Source organism: Neurospora tetraspora (assembly GCF_033439725.1).
Source record: "Neurospora tetraspora strain CBS 560.94 chromosome Unknown B0H65scaffold_8, whole genome shotgun sequence".
NCBI lineage: Eukaryota > Fungi > Ascomycota > Sordariomycetes > Sordariales > Sordariaceae > Neurospora > Neurospora tetraspora.
The window spans coordinates 1,150,078-1,171,578 of NW_026944390.1; the positions used below are offsets into that span (position 1 = coordinate 1,150,078).

Genomic DNA, 21,501 nt, shown 5'->3' on the forward strand with positions numbered 1-21,501 from the left:
AGGATGCAAAAGCCTCTTCGCCCTCTTGCTCATCTCCACGATCCACAGGAGCTTCCCGTCCTCGCGCGGCGCAATGTTGTGATACTGGTCCGCAATAGCTATCATACCCTGCCTGACCACGATGGGCTTGGGGAATCCAGTACTTCCAGAAGTGTGCAGCACCATCAGGGGATCCCACTCGGCCTCCTCAAACGTCTTGTTGTACGGGAAGTCCTCCTGATCGGCCGGGAACCACTCATCAGCGGGAAGCGCCAGAATCGCAGTCATCTCGCGCTCGTGTAGCCATGGCTGGACGGTAGCCTTGTAGCTCTGATCGAACACCAGGATATTGCAGTTCGTCTGCTCAAAGAGGTGCATCTGGGCCTCGGCGGAGTTGCGAGTTGAGATGAAGAGAGCCTGATAGCCGGCCTTGACGGCGCCTAGGGCGAAGACGAGGTAGCGAACGTCGCTGGGGCCGATATAAGCAACCGTGGGGAAGGAGCCGGGCGCGGCAGCACCGCAGACCCGTGTGAGCTTGTGCGCGATGCGGTTGATGCCGTTGTAGGCGTCGAGGTAGGTGAGGATCTTCCACCCATCTTTGGGGTCGGACGAACAAGGTACAGACATCCATTCCCGGTCGGGCTCGTTGTGGGCACGCTCCTTAATGATGTCGAGGATAAGGCGGCGGCCGTAAGGGGGATTTTGTTGTTGGCTCATGCTATGATAGGTTGTCGTCTCAATATCAGTTCAATCAGCTCGGACGGTGGAGCTAAGTTGTCTAGGATGATGGGTGTTGTTGAGCGTGAAAGAGAGGCTTCCTCCGTCACAATGATTGATGGATGATGATGAGATGATGATGAGATGATGATTTCACAAAAGTTCAGTCTCAGTCGGCGGGAGAGAACGGAATATATATCAGGTATGTGTTTCTATTTCTTCCGTCTTCCCCTTTCTGCTTCCACTACTCCCATTACACCCTCTCGAGTCTTCTGTCCTTCCGGGTCGTCCGGGGATCCTCGCGACGCGAGACGGACGATAATGGTATAGCAAGACTGACAGACAAGACAAGCACCCACACCCACCGCCACAGCCTGTTGTCATGAGATGCTTCCTGAGAAGTGTTGACCGGTGGAGACCCTTGACGAAACGAGCTTCCTGATCGGGAGCGGACCGCTGGTCTTGGCCCTGTCACCTTGCTATTTCCCTTCTTGACACCTTGTTGGTGCCGGGACTTGCGGCACATTTTCAGGGGGTGATGTCTTAAGGCTGTATCAAACCGGATTTCTCCCCCACGTTGTCCTGGCCAATCATGAAGTCTGCCTGCCACGTTTTGGCGTCGCCCTCAGGTCATTCTCTAGATGTAATTGGTCCCATACTCTGGGAATAAAATCCGGTGTGAATGAAAAAAAGCGGTAGACAGGCGACTGCTCCAGCGTTATCGATGGGATCGACCTTGTCGCCGAAACCTGCGAGCCGTTCACGATGATTAGCGACAAACGTCCACAGGGGTCACGGGGCACTCACGTTGGAAGTTTGTCCCGGTACCTAGGGCCCATCGATTCCAGCGGCATCATGATAAGCGCATTGGAGGGCTTCCCTTTCAAAATGGTGTTGTTGAACCATTTACGGTAGACATCCATTTTACGGAAGCCAAGGTCTCGCTCTTCCCGAGTTATTTCCTTTGCAAACTCCCACATACCCTGGTTCCGGGGGGAAACGTAAGGTGCGCGACCGCATCCCAACATCTATAGCACTTATCCCTGACTTATGCATATTTATGCACCTTGTGCACCCGGAGATGTGGGTCCCGGCAGCTCTCCGTGCCGGCATGGTCTGGAATGGTAGCGTTGCTTTCGCTTGAACGGGCCAGCCAACGGCAACGAGGAAGACGGACAGGACAGGGTAAACTGTCTTTGAGATCGGCGGTACGCGTGGGGTTGCGGTCACTGTCACTGTCAGTGTCAAAGAAAAGCGGTGATGGATAAAGCAGAGTTGGTATGGACTCTCTGGAATCTGTTTGGTAATATCATCATGACTGAACAATATTTAGGGGTAGAGTTGGTGTTTTTGGACAGGACACCGCAGGCGAGATAAATCAAGGTTGACGATGCATGCCCGAGTCAAGCAAGCATCGACCATCCACCATCCACCATCCAGAATTGGAATGGAAAAAGCCGCGCCGAGAGGCTACTTCGGCTTCCTCCAACCCGGACCGTTGCATTAACATCAACGTTCGTATTTCCTATCCCTGATTGCTGGAGAAACCCCACCATTTCCATTACTGACGTGTCGGTAAGGAGCCGGCAAGGGTGCTCGTCCGTCTGGGGTTCCAGATCTCGAAGTGTTATACAGCGATTTTCATATCCCGTTGAGGCTTGGGGGTTTTGTGCAAGAGACGGTCATGTCATCAATATAGCAAGGATGTTGTGTCGTGTCATAAATGAATTGTGAAAATGGATAAAGTTGGGGAGCGGACACAAAGCTTCCGGTTTTATGTCACTCAGATGTACTAGTAGGACGTATAAAGATCTCGACTGTCCTCGACTGTTGGTGTTTTGGACACTCGCTCTCACCTCTTACCTTGCCAAATTCATCAAGGGCATTATAATACCACCACAGTTTCGAGGGAACACCAACACAGCAACCATGGCCAACCCCTCGGCCACACCCAGCTCCATCCCCTCGTGGATGGAGCGGTTCGACATCAAGTCCATCACCGACCCCTCAGCGAAGCCCTTCCCCTACCTTGTCACGGCTTTTCTCTTGGCCGTCCTCGTGTACTCCCTCCAAGGACCGAGATACCCGAAGACATCAAGCACCTAAACCCCAGGGGTCCCCTCGAGTTTAGCGACACGAGACCGAAGAAGGAGTTCGTGGATGGCTCTCGGGAGATGATTGCGAACTGGTTCAAGGCCAACCCCGACAAGCCTTGCCGTGTCATCAGCGACTTTGGTGAGGTCATAGTGTTGCCGCCGCGTTTTGCCAATGAGATCAAGAGTGACGATCAGTTGAGCTTTTCGAAGTGGACTTATAAGGTTTGTTACCCCTTCGATCCGTGGTGAGATGTAAAATGGGGACTGAGGCTGACAAGAAGAACTAGGCCTTCCATGCGCATCTCCCTGGTTTTGAAGGGTTCCGTGAGGGTAGCCGGGATTCGCACATTGTCCAAGAGGTTATCATGAGGGATCTTACCAAGTACCTGAGTATGTCAAACCATTGCCTTGACCGAGACAAAGCGACGAAGCTGACAAACGGTGACAGACAAGGTCACCGAGCCCCTCGCCCAGGAAACTTCCTTGGCGATTGAGGACATCCTCCCCAAGCCAGCCAACGGCGAGTGGTCCACCATCAACATCCGCTCAAAGATCCTCCCCCTCATCGCCCGCATCTCTTCCCGCGTCTTCCTCGGCGAGGAACTCTGCCGTAACGAGGAATGGCTCAAGGTTACCCAGCAGTACACAATGGACGGCTTCCGCGCCGCCGAAGAGCTTCGTCTCTGGCCCACCGCCCTCCGGCCTATCGTCCACTGGTTCCTCCCCTCATGCCAGCGCGCCCGCGCCCACGTCCGCGTAGCCCGCACCATCATCGACCCGGTCCTCAAAAAGAGACGTCAAGAAAAGGCAGCCAACGGCGGCAAAGCTGAGCACGACGACGCGATTGAGTGGTTCGAGCGGACGGCCAAGGGCAAGTACTATGACCCAGCAGTCGCGCAGCTGTTCATGTCCCTGGTGGCCATCCACACCACCTCCGACTTGACTTGCCAGGTAATGACCAACCTGATGCAAAACCCCGAATACATTGCCCCCCTGCGCGAGGAGATGATTCAAGTCCTCAGCGAAGGCGGGTGGAAGAAGACGTCACTGTACAACATGACGCTGCTCGACAGCGTCATCAAGGAATCTCAACGGCTCAAGCCCATCGGCATAGCCTCGATGCGCCGCTACGTCGCCAAGGACCTGACCTTGTCGGACGGCACCTTCATCCCCAAGGGCGGCACCGTGATCGTCTCGGCGCACAACATGTGGAACTCAGAAGTGTACGACCAGCCGGACAAGTGGGACGGAAGACGGTTTTTGAGGATGCGCGAGACGCCCGGAGCGGGCAAGGAGAACGTGGCGCAGCTGGTGAGCACGGGGCCGGACCACTTGGGGTTCGGACACGGACAGCAGGCGTGCCCCGGACGGTTCTTTGCGGCGAATGAGGTCAAGATTGCGGTGATTTATTTGTTGCTGAATTACGAGTGGAGGCTGCCGGAGGGGTCTGATCCCAAGGTGAGGACGTTTGGGTTCTCGATGGGGGTGGATCCGTCTTTGAAGGTTGAGTATAAGGGAAGACAGGCGGAGATTGAGCTTTGAGTGTTCGCAGTATGTGTAGGCGGTAGCTAGGATATCTTCAGTAGTTTGGCGTATTCGGAATCTTTATCGGACCTCGTGGACCATTTGTGGTTCTTGTGTTTAGTGATGGTGATGCACCTTGATGGTCCCGTCGATGGAATGCTGGAAACAGGAATGGAATGGTGGACCATTGTTTGGTAGATTTATTATCTTATCGGTTATCGATACCGGTGGCTGTTCATCTGAAACAGCCTCGCATGTGCTCTGATTGGCTGGTGGTGGCATGACGTCACAGGCACACTTGGTCAAAGACAGGGAAATGTGCGCTCGGAGAGTCGTAATGGTGTAATTCCCCTGTCCAAAACAAAAACCAGTCTGTGGCAGTCCCTGGTTTTGGATCTTGTCTGTGACCTTGGCATGGCCCCATCCCTTGGGCTGGCCATGTGGTGACGGTATACTAGAGATTCGAGATCATCGCAGATGATATTGGGCATCTCGACGAGAGTAGTTAGTTCTTGAAGGCTAATTGGTCGACGAACATCCGCGCGTATAGAGCATCCAGTCCGGGTGGAAACTTGCGTAGGATCTCTTTGGTATTCCATTTCTTAACCTCCGGACCTGCAAGCGCTTGGCAGACTAACGCCGCCCAGAGAAACGTGTCCTGCGCATTGGAGCGCAAATAGTCCTGAACGACCTTTTTCGTAGTTAGATTGTACTTCTTCAGCCCTTCTAGTTGGTTCACCTTGTCTAAGATGAATGCATCGACAGCCGCCGCAACCGATTTTGCATTTTCCTCCAGGGAGACTTTTACTTTGTTTGTGGCTCTCTCCAATTATTCCTCGATTTGCAGCTAATTACGACTCGAAACAATCCACTTGACCCGAGAAGATCTAGATGATTGCTGGGCGATTAAGTCGAGAAGCTGCGGCAGGTCTGTTGTAACGCACTCGTCAAGGGCGTCAATGACTAGGTAGGTCGTTCGGAGGCTTGGGTCTCGTAGGATGTTGGTGAAGATTCTCGACAGGGCGTCCCACGTATTTGCATCTTTGAAGAGGCCTTCGCCTGCACGGTCGTACTCACTCCGCACGTGTGAGAGGATAGATGGCTGCTGGTCGGTAAGTAGGTAGATTAGGCCGCGCAGTACGGCGGCTGCATTGTTGATGCGAGAGTCAGTAGCCTGGCAGAAGAAGTAGGCCACATTGCAATGGCACACGTCGGCAGGATTGCCTTGATCCAGCTCATTGATAATGCCGCACAACAACATAGTCTTCCCTTTGCCGGGGTCGCCCTTAATCCATAGTAATCGATGCTGCGGGTAGTCACGCCATCGCTGAAAGTCAGCGTTATCGAGGACCTAACGATATGAGTCTTGCAAAAGGCTACCTTTGGTCTGTTCGATGCGGGTTTTATCGTGGCGAGGATCAGTAAGGCGTACATGCTTTAGACATTGCTGGTCCTTCTCTGACATTTGCTGCATTTCTTGGTGCCTTGTATAGCTAACGAGCTACTCGAGATAAGACGTCCCTTTCTGAGTGGTGTATGTTTGGGCGTTGTTTCGGAAGCAGTTCTCGGCGTCTTGGATAGCTCCCAAATCAGCTTTCCAGTCGTCAAGCATGATCATATCTCGAAGAAAGACTAGGCCGCGGTTGCGATAATAAGCACAAACACTCTTAATCTGGTAAGAGAGGAGTGCTTTGTAGAGGTCAACAATTTGGATCTCCAATTCGCCTCTCATTCCATCGAGTTCGCTGATGTTGTTGGTAGGATCCCTGAGAAGGCTAGTCGACAAATTCCAATACCAGTCCATGCTCTTAACAACGTAGTCGATCCCTTTGCAGTTGGCTTCAGTCGCTTTTATAGGGTTGGCAAGCATCTGCAAAAGTTAGCATGAGAAATATTATCCTCCAGATAAACGTACCTCTAAAGCGATACAAATGCCGGTCCAAGCGAGCGTGGCTTGGGGCACGGTCTGGATTGCCGCACTTATAATGTTCTTAGCGGATAGAACAACGTCCACGACTTCGCCACAGCTCTCTTTCACTTTGGCCTCTCTCTCAGTCTTGGCTAGGCCGGCATTGATAAGCTGAGTCATTTGGCGGCGCCTGTCCGAGTTGTTTTGGGCGATGATGTTCGGCTGAGACTCGAGCACCATTGAGTTGGAGCCATTTTGTAGCTGTCGGGACAGCATCTTCTCATATGCGTCCACCAATTCGGCCTCTTCTTTTTTGAGTTCATTGTAGGCACGGTCCCAGAGTTGTACGGGTAAGCTGGTAGTAGTGTCATCTGCGCTGGCGGACGTCTCTATATTGGCGGAACCAGTAGCCGGAGCGGCTGGGGGCCGTGGGGTGGACGTCTCTACATCAGTAGAACTGGTAGCCAGAGCGGACGGGAGGGGGAGGGAAGACGTAGAGGTAGTGACGGGGATGTGCTGTGTAGGGCAAGACTGCCCTTGGTCCTTAGAACCTTCCCTATCCTCCGCATTTCCGTGTCGCTTGGAACGCGTCTGGAACCACGAGCGTATCGTAGCTTTGAGGAAGAAACGTCTTGACTAAGGTGACGTTAGTGAAGCACTCGAGGATGATCGTTTTGTCTCGGCGTTTTGTCTCGAAGGTAGCGGATGCTATGTTTGATGATCAATGGATCGAGTTTATGGAAGTGTCGGGAATTATTCACGTGCCATCTGAGACAAAAAAAGGACAAGAAACTAGAGCCCTATGTTTTCTCGAGGCTGTGATGGACCATGGGGCTTTCTGTGTTGTCACCTTGTCAAGGCGCGAGATGGCTGGCGGCTCCCTCCCAACTACACGCCAATCACCCAAAGGACGTTTCTTTTTAGAGGCCAGGCATTTTTAGAGGCCGGGCATTCATGGACCCGGAGGCTTCAGGGCGTCTACAGGGTTGGCAATAGTGTACCAGCAGCGGCCTGGTAGCTTGTACCACTTATGGGGGCGGGGCGTGGGTAGGGCTGCAAATCCGAGTGGAACCTGCAAATCACAGGGGAACCTAGGTTGTCAGTGCTGTCCACAGCCGAGCCGCTGCGATAAGCAGTATTAAAGTGGACAATGCGTTGATGCCTTACTTTTCGTTTCCTTTGGGACCTATGGGCGCATAGAACCGACGCCAAGCGGCGATTGCACCGACCAGGAGACATAAGGTAGTTGTCCATACTGCACAAAAAAATGCTTTATTGAAGTCTGTTACGGGGCTGGCGCCCGAAGATACGGGGTCTGGGTCTCCACTCAGACGTTCTGACAGTATGGACACCTAGTCGACGGCTCCAGCGCCGTCTACGTGGCTAGTGCCGACAGCGTGGGGTAACGCCTCAGGGAGCGCAGGCGACGCATGGGTGTCGTACAATAGACTCGAGCAAGTCTTCCTCGCTATACGAACTAGTTTTCTCTTCTTCGTAGAACCTTATCCATTCATTACGCACAGTACCAGTGCCAATCCTACTGTCACCATTACAAAGTCCATAATAATCAAGGTTCGGCTACTGGGAGAGAGCTTGTTACGACCGCGACCGAGAATTGTGCTAGTATACCCATACCGCGGATATTACGCTTTGACAAACGTTAACGGGGCTACTCCCAAGCGGATGTTACTTCAGACTCAAATGCTTGGTGTTAAAATCGAACTGGTTTGGGTCAGATGTCAGGGGCTGGCAAACCTGCAATGTCAGCCCTACTGGCAATAATAAACGCCGCCGGTATTCAATATGTCAAGGTGACTTTCATCTGAAATCGTCCGAGCAAATATCATAGTTTGAAGTTGTGATACGCGGGTTGGCCTTTGGGCTTCGCGTGCAGTATTAGCGTTCCTTGACATTGCTAGAATAACAGACGACAGGCTTCATCTGCAGTAAAAATCAGCAAACTCCTAAGCGTCCAACAAGACAAGAGCGAGAGATTCCCTTGCCACGCTCTCATCAGACTCGGCGACTAACTGCATACACATAACTGGGCTGAGGTACTAGGAACCAATCAGGAATGGTCTTCTGACCGAGTGCAATCTTGGTGTTACCCGTGTAAAAAATCTAGCCGCAGTGTCGGGACGGTCAACTTTTCTCGTAATCTATCCAATTATATTAATCTTTTTAGCACTGGCTCCCCACTTACCATAATGCCTCCGTCCGAACGATATGGATACGGGAGGTTGTTGTTCAGTTTTTTGACCCTACCACGTGATTAAAAGACCCGGTTCATATCCTTCCGACTCCAATAGATAAGCTACCATATCGGAACATTATTTATGAGAGTAGTTTTTTACAGAGGTTTGGATGACTCAGCCAAAAACGCTGCCGTTTCTCGAACCGTTTTCATCACCTTCACTCTCGCTAAGCCCAGCTGAGGCTATAAAGTGGGCTAGGCATACATTATCCTGGCTGCCTAATCGTTAACCTTCACAAACCCGAAATAGATCCTTGGCTACTTGTTGCAGGAACTTGTAAAGTCACTACATTGCGTGACAGCTAAGTCACCTTACCACAACGCAATTTCCAACTTTATATTCAGCCTTCCGTCGATTCAGATGGCGTAGTTCTCGTAGGGGTTCTGCGTATCTTATCTCGTAAGTTATTCCAAATTTTTGAGCGCTTCCTTCATAACGACGTCTTAGTCGCAGCTGATGAACCTAATTGAAGCGGAGCTTTAACCATCGTGGAGGTAATTTCATATGCCGAAGAATAATTGAATGACGATTCGATTTCTAATGATAAACTTAGTTGTAAATGTTAGCAAACTTAACTATTAGTTCTTGCAGGGAGAGGCTACCTTTTGAAAGTTATAAAGATGCTATATTCTTTATGACAAGGAGATATTTTGCGTGGGACGAGCCTAAGGCTGCTTAATAACCAGACAGCGCTCGCTAATACATCATTTCAGCCTCCTTTAGCCGGCCCTAAGTCTTATAGAGGTTGCCCAAGTTGTTAACTGTATCGAGAGTGGACGTATGATCCGGTCCGAGTGCCTTCTCGCTGCCTTCTAGCGCTCGCTGATACATCGCTTCAGCCTCCTTTAGCCGGCCCTAATCCGAGTAGAGAAGGCCCAAGCTATATGTTGCATAACCGATAGTAATGTCTTCAATGTTGCACTCTCCTCCTTCTAATTCTCCCATCCACCATAAGCACCTCTCCGTATGAGGGAGAAGCCATCGCTGGAGTACCCAATAATTCTTAGTCGTACGGTGGGGCACCGAAAATCCTATCAACATTACCGCTAGCCATAGAAACACTCTCTTTCCAGCGTCATCTTGTATATGCGATATCCATCTATGCACTACCGGATGCATGCTATAGCTGCTTTGCTCGGACTCTCGGGCCTCGATCATAGAGTAGCGGAGCAGCAGTGTCGCCATGTTGAAAAACCTAACCTCGTTAAATGCTATATCGCGGAGCCATTTGGGCCATTGCTCCTGGTCATTTCTGGCCACTTGCAGTAGACTGTGCCACATCTCTCTATTGTCGAGAAAAGCCCAAAGCCGTAGCAGATTCCCAGCGTTCTTGTCCCTCGTCTCGATCTCGTTGAACGATATCGTCCACGTCGTCCTCACGCTGCGAGTACCGTAGTCTAGCAGGCCGGAGTCCGTATTCCGGAAGAGTTCATCCCACTGCTTCTCATATAGGTGAATATACTTAGCGACAGGTATGTTTGATTCTCCCATATATGCAGCGGCTTGCGCGAGTGCAAGTGGCAGACCTTCTAATAAACGTAGCAACTTTTCTGTATCATCATCCATCACTGAATTAGCGCGTTAGCATCAGCTTTAGAGTTGGGTCTCGTAGTAACCTGGGGTGCTCACTTAGTTCCTTCCCGTACCATTTCTCGAATATTTTCTTACTCAAGTCTAGGTCAGCACGTTTAATGCGCTTGGATTCGCCAAGCTGTGCTAGCTTGGACAACCGGGATGTAATTAGGACTGCGCCGTGGTCACTCCGAAGATACTTTCGAATGTCATAAGCGCCCGGTATTTCTCCTTGCGTATGATCCAGATCAACGTTATCGAAGATCAAAAGCCAATCGACATTGTTATCTTTTGCGAGCCACTCTTGTACGTGCTCCACAATCTCGTTGAGATCGACTTGATCGCCTGTTTTTGGACTTCTGATATTCTCAGGAATCTGGTCTTTTGGTATTCTCTTTGCACAAATAGCAAAGCTTTGTTTAAGGCTGTCTTCTGATGTGCCGTCGAGCCAAAAGATGGCGCTGAAGGCAGCTTGGTATTGCCGTGCAAAGTTGACAGCTAGTTGAGTTTTCCCAATTCCGCCGAGCCCGTGAAGAACAAAGACATTGTACCCTTGTTTTTTCTGGTGGTAAGGAAGAAGAGATTTCTCAATATCAGTAATATCAGAGGGTCGAGGCACGAAGTTGTTTGACGTCGGCATACCCTGAAGAGAGAATTTAACTCTATAGCAGGCATCTGCTTGCGCGAGGGGCGTTCCTTCACGGATCTTTCCAATAAACTCTTTAATTTTTCCAGCAACCTTCTTGTAATCTGCGCATCCACGGCTGCCGAACTTGTTCATCAGACCATGGGTCCGATCGAGTGGTAGTGGCTCTAAGACGATGTCTAGTGTTGCTGAGGACCTCCCAACCAGCTGGCAAGCGTTAGTTATAGCGCGGGGATACTAGTACTTTAAGATTTCTTACCGGTTTTCCTTTGAAGAACAAAGTAGGTAACCAAGGGAATATCTTGCGCCACAGACTCGTCATTCCGAGTTCATAAAAGTTGAATACTAGAAAGGGCCAGTTCGGATGCTGACAGAATCGTGTGAACTCGCGTACGAGTGCTTCAAGATCAAAGGTCGATCCTTTCACACTATCGAGTAGCTTGCTCACTTTTCGGTCGCGGATTAATGCCCATGCGGTCAGACCTGGATCTGCCCAGTGAGCTACCTCTTAGAACGAAGTCCCTCGGAACGGGGTAGCGAGGAAGATAATGCCACGTGTTGCTTTCCTGAGGCAATAACAGCTCGTGGTGCATTCATGATCGGCGGCGGTTGTGAGAGCCCTCACTAAGATGATCCCCCCAAGACAAGAAGCGATAAAGAGGATTGGTCTGTCTTTTATCTTGTTCTTTGCCAAGAGTTCTCTGTCGATGCCATCAATTAGGAGCGTAACGATCTCGCCATCAAGCTTCGGGACTAAATCTGACGGTTGAAGTAGCTCGGCAGGCCAGTCCAGTGTAAAGATACGTGCCTTTTCTACGTCGACCGGGAGCAAATCGGCTAGCCAATTGACGCCGCTGGGATTCCGCCGATCCCGCCATGTCCACGTATCCGGTGATTTTGTATCGAGGCCATGGATAGCAATAATGTCAATGTCGGTGTCTCCATTGTCCTTGTTGACTTGATTGAGATGGACGCCTCGCTGCGTGGATCGTGTAGAATCTGAAGCAGGCTTCGTTGGAGACGACGGTGCGGTACCGGAACCCGCTGGCGCATAGAACCAAAGCCAAGCGGCGGTCGCACAGACAAAAAGACATAAGACAGTGGTCCATACCGCCAAATAAATGCCTTCATTAACGTCCATGGTAATCAAGGTTCGGCTACCGGGAGAGGAGCTTGTACGGCCACGACTGAGAATGGTACTAGTATACCCGTACGGCGGATATTGCGTATTGCCCTTTGACCAACGTTAGCGGGGTTACTCCCAAGTGGAAATTGCTTCGGCCTTTGTGTCTGATAGCGTAGATGAAGTGTTTGATACCGATCGCTTCTCGTAGGCAGAGGCTCAAATGCTTGGTGTTAAAAATCGAACTGGTTTGGTGATCTTGCTCAGCCTCACGTAGAAGTAAGGCCGAAACGATATGACGCGTCCATGCCTAATTATCTCGATCTGAGGGATTAGATATGAGGGGTTTGGTGCCTAGTGTTGACTTGACTCATGTGCTAGGCTGGAGCCTTTGATTGGGACTAGCTCGGCGGCTAGGTACACTTTTGGTTGGCCCACCAACGACGCCGGTAGGTTAGCCAATTTGAGACTTGGAGGATTGGTTGTGCCCTATGGGGCATCTGCTGCTGCAGCTGAAATGATAGCGCGATGGGCTTTAGGTAATGAATTAAACTTTAATGGGCTGGAGGTCCTGTTGCGCGGGTAATGGAGGGTGTTTGAAGGAGATCTTTTTATTTTTCTTTTGGTGTTGCGCTCTATCTGTGTGTTTTCTTACTTTTATGAAAGCATCAGCCGCGCAGTTGGAGTTCTGGTGCAACTACATCGACGTAGCTACCACCGACTGAAGACGGGAAACGGCACGAAATACCAACGCCGCGAGCACGATCATTGTCACCATAAACGCGATAGCTCCTGAGTCGGACATGGACCAAAACCCCCCATCAAGTCCAAACCGGATAACATCCTCCGACAGTTCCAAATCTCAAATCCAAATGACATACAGAACAGTACGTCCTACCAATTGCCATCCTCATCATTCACTTCCACTTGACGTCCATGTCTTCGCCGAGCACTAACAGTCCATCCTATCAGGTATCATCAACTCCTTTCCAAACAGCCCTCTTTCCCCTCTCCTTTACCACCCACTCCACCATCCATTCCACTACCAACCCTCCCTCCTCAACATCCTACACACACTTCTTCCCAGCCTCGCACCGTAACATCCGCCCTCATGAAGCAATCGACGACCTCGAATCGCTTTACAAAGGCCCTTCGCCCTCTTTTATCGCCCGCGAATTCGACCTCTCCCGGCTACACTCCATTCGCCATCTGCTCTGGCTAGCCGGGCGTCCGGTACCGCCCCACCCTTTGCACCAACAAGTGCTTATGAATCGGGAGCCGATAGTGACTAAAAAGCTCGACCAACACTTAGTATGGGGAGGAGGCAGGGTGTTTCTGAAGCCTGTCAGCAAGTTTTTGTTTACGAGGGAGTTTTGGACAAGGGAGTTGACATGTAAAGGCGAAGGGGGCTGTTGAGGAGGAGTGGTGGAGCTGGGTGACGGGGAACGGGAAAGAGAACGGGAAGCAAACGACAAAGCACGAAAGAAGGATGACGCGGGAGTATGCAAACGATGCGAAAGCCGGCAAGCAGCGCTTGGGTTTTTGTTCAGTTATGTTGGTCTGGTGCAAAGGGAGACCGACTTTGATCTCGCCACCGTCAAGGGCCTCCTCCCGCGCGAAGTAACCTGGGGTCAATGGCGTCTCTTCGTGGACGAGCTGCTCGCCTCGCCAGACGCGATATACAAGAACATCGCCGTTCGGTTCATCTACGGCGAATTATGACTGAACCGACTTAACCTCATTTACATGTTCACGCGGGGGCCTTTGTCTCCATTCCCTACGGCCAACACCTTGGGGCTGTTGGTGTCAGCGGGCTCCCCGGCTCTACGGAAGATTCTCCTGGCCCAATACCATCGTGGTTACACTTACGGTCACCATCAAGCCCCGCCGCCGACTAGTCATAAACAGTACTTCCCTGCCACAGCCACTTACGCGTCGGCTCCCAACCCCTACAGCGATCCTACCGCTATTGGTGTAGGCAGTCAAGTTGCTGATTATACGGCAGCGGGGTACCCGCCGGTGCATGCCATGGCTCATGAGATTGTGGGTATGGTTCCTAGTTGGGGTTCTAGAACAACTACTCCTTATGGCGGTGTATATATGGACTCAGCTCCAGAATCTTACGGGGGATATGGCAGCTCGAGCCTCGTCCATTGCCCGGCACCCTATAGTGGTGCCCATTATGGCCACGGAACTCCTACTACAACCGAATCCCAGTCCCCCAGCTTTTCCTTCTCCGGTGCTGCGTCCCTACCTACCACTAGTACCGGCGCCGGTCGCTTATTGCCAAACCCCACAGCCGGAACCGGTACCTCCCACTCCTCCCTCCCTTATGCCGGCGGCACAGCCATGAAGACCTCTTCCCAACCAGGAGTATCGAGCCCCCCCGCCAATGTCGCTGCTTCTGCAACTGCCTACGGCGGCTTTGATGGTCTTCCCGCGTCTTACGGATCAGCTAGCACCGTCAGTGCCGGACACACCTCATTGGTCCGCCCCCACTCTACTTCTATGAATACCTACTATTCGTCTGTTTCGGAAACAAGCACAGGCGCCGGGGAACCTCAAAGCACCTTTGGCAAAGAGGGAGGTCACTGACCATTATTTGCATTCGTATCTGATAAGTGCAGACGATGCGCATTCGCGAGGAGGGAGGATGGGGGTGGTAGGAGGTAGGATGGCCGGAAGGGGACAGTTCGGGCGGGTAACTGGCCCATCTCGTGACCTTAATTCGAGTGCCCTCAATAAGTTTTGGCGGCATCAATGGTCGGTCTCCAGTTTCAAACCTCTTTATTAACCCGTTGCTTGACTATCTTTGGCGTTTCTTGTCCCGCCTCGGTCATCTTGGTGAGAAAATTTGTGTTGAGAGGGAAGGTCGAAATAAGAGTCGGATAACAGCATGACAGGAAGGCGCCCGTCTCTTGATAATCTCGGCGTCAGCGCAGGAAGGCGCTGTCATCTATATGTCTCTAGGATTGTGGAAGGAGCAATGGTCAGGAACAAAGTGTTTAAATGATATCGAACAATCCTATTCTTTCCGCTGAACAAAGCCAAGTGTCTTTGTTCACCCTTCCTGGTCCATCGTATGTATTATGTTGAGCCGTCGGTTTTTGCAAGGTTACTTGTATCCTTTTGGAACATGGCTGGTCGATATGGGTAGTCTGCCGCCGCCGTGACATGTACTACTCTACTCATGCGTTGGGGCACATCGGTCCTCGGCATTGGTTCGCAGCTCTTTCGCTCGAGACTCCTCCTTGACATCCCTCTTCCGATACTACCAAGGCGGAATGGGCAGATAATACGGAGAAGTATCGTGAAGTTCCAGTATGGAAGGTGAATATTGTAAGTAAGCCGTCTTTTTTTAAAGAAGTTTAAGTCTGCAGGTGTAACCGACGCGCAGTCGATATATATCGACTGCGTGTGCCTTACCGTATTGGTAATGTCTGGACACGAGCATCATGGCAGGTGCGAGCTGCTAGGCCACCAAGTAATCTAGTATACAGGATTTCAGGCATCAGCAGAAAATAGGATGTAAATGAGGCTGCGGAAATGCCTGTTTTCTATTGGAAGAGCCTAATCCCCCCCCATTTCTCATGCAATATAGCACTTCTCAAGTATTGCCATCTGTACTGCCTTGCCATCCTTAGCAGTCTGGCCGTTTTCAAAGCTAAGGGTACACTCCTTGTCAGAGATCACCAATTCCACGAGATAAGGACCATCCTGGGATCTATCAGAACCCAGCACATAGACTTTATCTCCAACACGAAATTCTGGATTCTATGTACGAGCTTGGTTAGTACCTGGTTACCTTTGGGCTAGAACAACCTACCACATAAGAGCGTGCAATGTATGGGCGGTCTTCCTCATCGGAAAAGATGAACTCTTCCTTTCTGTTCCTAGCGTAGGTGTTAATATCAGATAAGCTGAGATAAGCTAGATACATACTCGTTAGAAGACATGGTGATTGTAAGACTGAAATTGACAAAGGCAGACGTTCGTAGGGTAGCTATAATAGGACGATAAAGAGTGCTAGAATGCTAGCCTTAATATTTCCCCCTAAATTTTCAATAGCAATATGACAAGGGAAGTGAGCTGTGATTGGAACAAGAAGGCTTGATTTAGCTGATAATGTTCTTTCGTCTCCAAGGTCTTGTTGATCCTTTTGACCTCCATCAGAAGGCCGGATTCCAAAGCCTTCTTATGCCCAAAGAAGGCTAGTACATACTAGGCCGGAGGCATCAATGCGAGTTATTAGGATCTACATACAAGCGGGCCTAGCACCTGTTCTTCATTAGTCGCCCTTCTTTACTTAGTTGGATGTAACAACCTTATTGATGATGATGTTGGTTACTGCTTTCGGTAGTAAGCTCAATCGTTAGGGAGATCATACAGACTACCATGTGACAAGTATGGAGAAAGGCTATGTAAGTTAGCATAGCCCTAAATTAGCCTTGTGACCACTAGTGCCCAGTTTATAAGAGCATCGTGGCTTTCAACGTTCTTATCGTTGCAACGTCTAATGGGCACCCATACGTTAGCGTCAGGGCTGTGCATGTGTAAAGGAGCAGCAGAGTACATGCAGGTGGTACGCGAAGCGGGGCTAAGGCCTCTATGCTTTTGAAGAGGGGCGCAAGAACCACATGGGGCCAGTCTAGCAGCTGGTTAGATCTTAGTGCAGAGCACTAGCCTTTTGACCACATCAATATAGTAAGAAGTACAAGAAGGAGCCCAAGATTTGTCTTATAGTCACCTTTAGGTGCATCTAGGAAAGACAATTAGGATATGGAGACCGTTCGATCTTGTCTTCCCATTTGGGAGCCCTCGGGACCTTCCATCACAGAGAGAACGCCGGCCCCCCCGCTCCAGAAGATACGCTCATATGAGGATTACAGGCCCGGATACCCCCGTTTTACGGCACTCATCTCAGCACATGGTCCCTACTTTTTATGCCGACGTTTTGACAAGCTCCGAGCTCGAATCCTTCTGCTGAAGCAGAACAAGCTATCTATGCTCGAGGAGAGGCTTGAACAAGTGGATTCCGAAGAGCCCTCTCCCCTTTTCCTTGGGAAAAGCCGATGCGATCGAAATGCGGAACGATTATCTCTCCTATCACAGATTGAGGCTTGTCTTGCTGATTATGGTAATGCAGACGTCCATAATGAATCACAGTCGCTAACAAAATATAGATCAATTCACTGAGAGAGCGAACCGGGTACTAAGTTTCGGCCCCGCCCAACCTAGAGACGTCGAGAGCCTATAAAATTGGCTGGACAGCACTGGCAGTCTGGCCCGAGAGGAGGCTTCGTACCTCGCACATCATCTTGAGCTGGTATCTCTGGCTCCTGTAGATAACAGCGCCGTAGTGCAGCTTACAGCATGGGTAGAGAATATAGTCATTTGGCTTTGGCCGAGTTCTGGAAAAGTAAGGACAAGCGTGAAGCATCAAGCGTAAGGCATCAAGCCAAACTAACCATTGCGCAGAACCCTTTCCAGAACGTCTCGAAGTATCCCAACATATACATCGACTCAAGTCCACGGATTAAACTGACCGCTCAGGCACTACTATTACTCCTTATAACACTTATGCTGCTCTTACTAGTTGTTCTTTGCAACATCGTGAGCACGACGTCGGCGCGAATTATCATTGTTATAGTGTTTACGATTGGTTTCCTCCTTATACTTTCCGGATTGACGAAATCAAAGACGATGAATTTGATCCTTGCAGGAGCAACGTAAGTTAATCTTCCATTCCAAATAGGATGCGACGGCTAACCTGACTGACATGTCTACTAGCTATGCGACTATCCTCATAGCATTTATTTCCAAGAGTAGCACATGAGGCAAGACCTATTAACGATAGAATTAAGTCCATTTATAACTCTAGAGTAAGCTTGAGGTATAACTGGAGGGAATAGAGAAAGGATTATGGTCTTGCTGTAATTACAGTGAGGTTTATGTAGGATGAATATAAAGCGGCAATGTAGGAAAACAAGAGTCTAGGTGGTACAGAATCGCGTTATTATCAAAATACGATTAGTACAACGAGTATCTGGTAACCCACCACCCAAATTAGACTGAATTACATTGCAAGTGTTACAACTGGCGAATGCCACAAGTTATAAGGCAGCAAGTATAACACTACGTCTTTTATATAATGATGACATTAAGAAGAAAAGAAGAAAAGAAGATAATACCATTGAGAGAGTATTGTGAAAAGCACAGCTTGTATGTTGTTTGAATGTGTATGAATTGATGATTCAAAAGAAGAATCACGAGCAAGAAGCTCGCGTGCGGTCGATGACTTCAGAGGCACGCGAGCCTTATCTAATCTACAGGACCCACATAAGTGGGGTTGCGACCGAATGGGCGGGGCCCACAGTGCTGGGGTCGCATAGGTCAGGTAATCTGACATGTGATGACACCAGCGATACCAATCCGGTATCAGAAGAAAAGAAGAAAAGAAGAAAAGAAGAAAAGAAGAAAAGAAGAAAAGAAGAAAAGTTATCCGTTGAATCTAGCCTTTTAGGATAGAGCGTATGGATCATTCATGGCATTTATTTCTGCCTCATTATATTGAGCACTACACCAATAGCATCCTGCCAGTCATAACAATAAAGCGTTTGTTTTGGAGGCATTATCGTCTAGTTCCCTTACTATTGCCTACATTGGAGAATGCTTTCGTATCAGCCATGTCACGACACTGGCGGTGGTCAAGGCGCAGAAAGGGTCGTGTCACGGCATGGCTGGACGGGTGCCCGGAGACATGGGCACGGAGGTCCGATGGTCGCACGGGACGACATCGGATGAAAGATATGATCCTTATCGATGGACATTCCGGATCAGGAAGGCGGCGACGACTGGCAGATCTGACTTAATATGTCAAGATCCGTGATGCCTTCGTTCGTCGTACTTCCCTTTCCCTCCTTACACTTAATATTACTTTGATTTGCGGCTTCTAGTCTTGTTGTCTTATCACTCGTAGGAACACGCTTTCACAGGTCGCAGATTTGTGGGTACCAAACCACAGAACCCCGCGTACCTTTACTTGTTTACCCTTTTCCCTCCTCATCTTGCAGTTCCATAATCGACCTGGGATTATACTTGCAAGCTTGTCTCCGGTTTCCTTCATCAACCGTAACAAGCCATACGTTCTGCCTAACGCTAAGCCTCAGCGCTCCGATACTATCACACTAACCTTACGGAAACATAGGGGCGCTAAAAATGTGTCATGCGTAGCGCCTCAAATGAACAACGACTGGTGCCCAGGGGTGCCCAACAGCCGAGGCGGACAGCAGTACCTCTAGACAAATAAATGCCTTACATAGCTTTACCAACCAGTTACAGCAGGCCTGAAAAGCCTAGGCTTTCACATAGAGATTTATAAGCAATCTCAGTGTATATTAATGGAAAAAATAACTGGGCTTGTGCATAAATGAAACGAATTTGTGTTAACTAGCAATTAAGCTTATATCATTGTGTCAGCGGAAGATTTACGGAAACAAGGTACCAAATTCCGCGATCGTCTTCTCAAGCGCTACAACACCTCCACACTAACCGCCTCCCTATAGGCCGCTAGTCCAGTGCTTGCAAAGAGTACGCTGGTTGATTGCAAGCTAGTTTCTATATCATTAAGCGGTCAATCTTTCATTTACACTTCCATTCCCACCTTAACGTACGAGCTCGTATCTTCATTGCACCATATGACAATTCTATACAGCCCAAATACCTGAGCAGTTTACATCTGCCTATAATCTTAACCCTGGCTACCATTAGCCTATCTAGCCATTGAACAGCTCGCATCGCCAAAACTTATCAGCTAGCAGGACCCACACATCCCGTTGTCAGGACGCGTACAAATAAGCTCCATAATATAAAGAACACGAAGGTTGTCTTCTATAAATCTGGAGGCTAATTGTCACTTCAGGGGAAACCTAGATATAGGTATTCAACAACTTCAAGAGGCTCTTGAGACAACACCAGAGGACCATCCAGACCGGGCAAGTCTACTCCAATCCCTCGGGATTGGATACCGTGCCAGATACCCGAGAACAGGAGTCGTAGCCGATCTAGAGCTAGCTATCCAACACTTGAAAGAGGCTCTTGAGGCAACACCAAAGGACCATCCAGAACGAGCAAATCGACTCCAATCCCTCGGGGTTGGATACCGTAACAGATATCAGAGAACAGGAGTCGTGGCCGATCTGGAGCTAGCTATCCAATACTCTAAAGAGGCTCTTGAGGCAACACCAGAGGACCATCCAGAACGAGCAAATCGACTCCAATCCCTCCCCTGATGAAAACCGTTATCCCCGTACGGAAAGAGAAGGGGATATGCGAGAGGTAGATAGGAAGCATGCTGAACTGGGATTTCCGTAAACCGACGGGAACTGCCGCGGAAAGAGAGGATTGCGGACCGAGCAGAGCTAACCCTACCGTCTCTTGTAACCCCATCCCATTCGTCAGGGATTACGGCAGCTACCTCGTCGACCGTAGGGAGGTTTTCACGCCTCCTATCCGCCCCGTCCTGGACTATTAACCTCATTCCCATCTGGGGGTCGAGTTCGACTTGAGCTACATCCGCTATGCAGGCTTCAAGACGCTCTTTTGCAGTGTTGTACATGCTGATGTAGGGATTGTTGTGGTGTAAGAACTGTGTAAACTCGCGAACAAAGGTCGGGTCCAAGTCTGTATAGCTCTGGAGGCGTCTGTCGGCTGTAACTTGCGTGTTTGGGGCCGCTTGGGGATCGTAAATATACAGCTGTGCAAAAGTAGGAGGACCGCTACCATCAGACTGTAAAGGACCTTGTAAATGGTATAGTCCTCCATAGATTTGGAAGTCCATTACACCCCCAGACCGGCCGTGCGTTTCCTGGTTGCACTTGATAGACGTAAAAGCGAACGCATTATTGTAATGCCGCAGTCGATCTTGGAAATTCCGTGCACGTTGGTTGCTCCCTGTTAACAGCTCCCGTAAGAAGGGGGGCAAAGGGGTCCATGGGTCGAGGTGAATATCGCCTTGTAAGCAACAGCTTCCGAACACGGGGTTTCCAGGCCTTGAGGTCTGTAAAGGAGGAAGGTTAGTTATCTCTACAAACCAAATATCAAGCGTACATACTGAAAGCTGCTCATCCTTCCAATGTAAGGCACCGCAATAGTCACATTTAACGTTCATAGCCTCAAAGTCTTTGTAGGGGGTAGTTTGCACGCCATTAACTGGTATCCATCCATCTGGTTCCTGTTACGATCCGATCAGAAGCCCCTTATGTAAGCTAGATAGATTGACCAATAAGCGACAACCCGTACCTAGGGTCCCGTTGTCCCGAGAATACGGGACTACGGGACCAGGTTACATGGGGTGTCCCGTGGTCCCGAGATCGCGGGACTACGGGACGGGTTTGAAGACCAGTATATAAGAAGGCCGCTTCCCGGCCTTCGTTATTCTGGCTCTTCAGCAAGCAACCAACTGATACAATCGACCAGTACCTTTTGGCTACTACTACCGTTATTCCTATTCTTATTTCCCAGCGATATACTCCTGTGCTTGTAACGGTTCGTCACAGTTCCCCAGGACGTAAACCCCTGGAATCAATGCGCTCGGTTTCTTGCGGCAGCCCCTGTGCAGCAATACTCTCCCGTTCATCCCGTTGCTGCTGCTGACGTACATTGCGCGACCGCCTCCTCGC

The 21,501-nt window shown here is 50.0% G+C and overlaps 8 protein-coding genes across 8 annotated transcripts; 4 read left to right on the top strand and 4 right to left on the bottom strand.

The window, feature by feature from the left end:
* Positions 1 to 2,625: 2,625 nt before the first annotated feature.
* On the top strand, positions 2,626 to 4,334 carry B0H65DRAFT_512020 (putative cytochrome P450 monooxygenase; the record flags this gene model as incomplete). Its single annotated transcript, XM_062828538.1, has 4 exons — positions 2,626 to 2,754; positions 2,796 to 3,014; positions 3,080 to 3,182; positions 3,241 to 4,334. The coding sequence occupies 4 exons, from the start codon at positions 2,626 to 2,628 to the stop codon at positions 4,332 to 4,334; spliced, it is 1,545 nt and encodes a 514-aa protein (XP_062677573.1).
* A 4,688-nt stretch (positions 4,335 to 9,022) lies between these two features.
* Positions 9,023 to 11,055, bottom strand: B0H65DRAFT_313003 (P-loop containing nucleoside triphosphate hydrolase protein). The gene is made up of 3 exons (XM_062823325.1): positions 10,958 to 11,055; positions 10,110 to 10,886; positions 9,023 to 10,048 (listed from the first exon to the last, which is right to left on the bottom strand). Exons 2-3 carry the CDS (start codon positions 10,831 to 10,833, stop codon positions 9,336 to 9,338), a joined length of 1,437 nt encoding a protein of 478 aa, XP_062677574.1. The 5' UTR covers positions 10,834 to 10,886; positions 10,958 to 11,055; the 3' UTR covers positions 9,023 to 9,335.
* A 45-nt stretch (positions 11,056 to 11,100) lies between these two features.
* Positions 11,101 to 12,186, bottom strand: B0H65DRAFT_532660 (uncharacterized protein). Its single transcript, XM_062828963.1, has 3 exons — positions 12,137 to 12,186; positions 11,986 to 12,065; positions 11,101 to 11,932 (listed from the first exon to the last, which is right to left on the bottom strand). The coding sequence occupies exon 3, from the start codon at positions 11,837 to 11,839 to the stop codon at positions 11,207 to 11,209; it is 633 nt and encodes a 210-aa protein (XP_062677575.1). The 5' UTR covers positions 11,840 to 11,932; positions 11,986 to 12,065; positions 12,137 to 12,186; the 3' UTR covers positions 11,101 to 11,206.
* Positions 12,187 to 12,757: 571 nt separating this feature from the next.
* Positions 12,758 to 13,543, top strand: B0H65DRAFT_552611 (uncharacterized protein; the record flags this gene model as incomplete). Its single annotated transcript, XM_062829899.1, has 2 exons — positions 12,758 to 13,214; positions 13,299 to 13,543. The coding sequence occupies 2 exons, from the start codon at positions 12,758 to 12,760 to the stop codon at positions 13,541 to 13,543; spliced, it is 702 nt and encodes a 233-aa protein (XP_062677576.1).
* A 24-nt stretch (positions 13,544 to 13,567) lies between these two features.
* On the top strand, positions 13,568 to 14,487 carry B0H65DRAFT_552612 (uncharacterized protein; the record flags this gene model as incomplete). The annotated part of the gene is made up of 2 exons (XM_062829900.1): positions 13,568 to 14,308; positions 14,449 to 14,487. 2 exons carry the CDS (start codon positions 13,568 to 13,570, stop codon positions 14,485 to 14,487), a joined length of 780 nt encoding a protein of 259 aa, XP_062677577.1.
* Positions 14,488 to 15,369: 882 nt separating this feature from the next.
* B0H65DRAFT_477868 (uncharacterized protein) lies at positions 15,370 to 16,085 on the bottom strand. The gene is made up of 3 exons (XM_062827455.1): positions 15,764 to 16,085; positions 15,648 to 15,714; positions 15,370 to 15,595 (listed from the first exon to the last, which is right to left on the bottom strand). The coding sequence occupies exons 1-3, from the start codon at positions 15,775 to 15,777 to the stop codon at positions 15,410 to 15,412; spliced, it is 267 nt and encodes an 88-aa protein (XP_062677578.1). The 5' UTR covers positions 15,778 to 16,085; the 3' UTR covers positions 15,370 to 15,409.
* Positions 16,086 to 16,227: 142 nt separating this feature from the next.
* Positions 16,228 to 18,055, top strand: B0H65DRAFT_560981 (uncharacterized protein; the record flags this gene model as incomplete). The annotated part of the gene is made up of 6 exons (XM_062830160.1): positions 16,228 to 16,242; positions 16,703 to 16,958; positions 17,005 to 17,063; positions 17,115 to 17,240; positions 17,300 to 17,550; positions 17,612 to 18,055. 6 exons carry the CDS (start codon positions 16,228 to 16,230, stop codon positions 17,655 to 17,657), a joined length of 753 nt encoding a protein of 250 aa, XP_062677579.1. The 3' UTR covers positions 17,658 to 18,055.
* Positions 18,056 to 19,536: 1,481 nt separating this feature from the next.
* B0H65DRAFT_501820 (uncharacterized protein) lies at positions 19,537 to 21,012 on the bottom strand. The gene is made up of 2 exons (XM_062827849.1): positions 20,934 to 21,012; positions 19,537 to 20,879 (listed from the first exon to the last, which is right to left on the bottom strand). The coding sequence occupies exons 1-2, from the start codon at positions 20,988 to 20,990 to the stop codon at positions 19,995 to 19,997; spliced, it is 942 nt and encodes a 313-aa protein (XP_062677580.1). The 5' UTR covers positions 20,991 to 21,012; the 3' UTR covers positions 19,537 to 19,994.
* Positions 21,013 to 21,501: the final 489 nt, after the last annotated feature.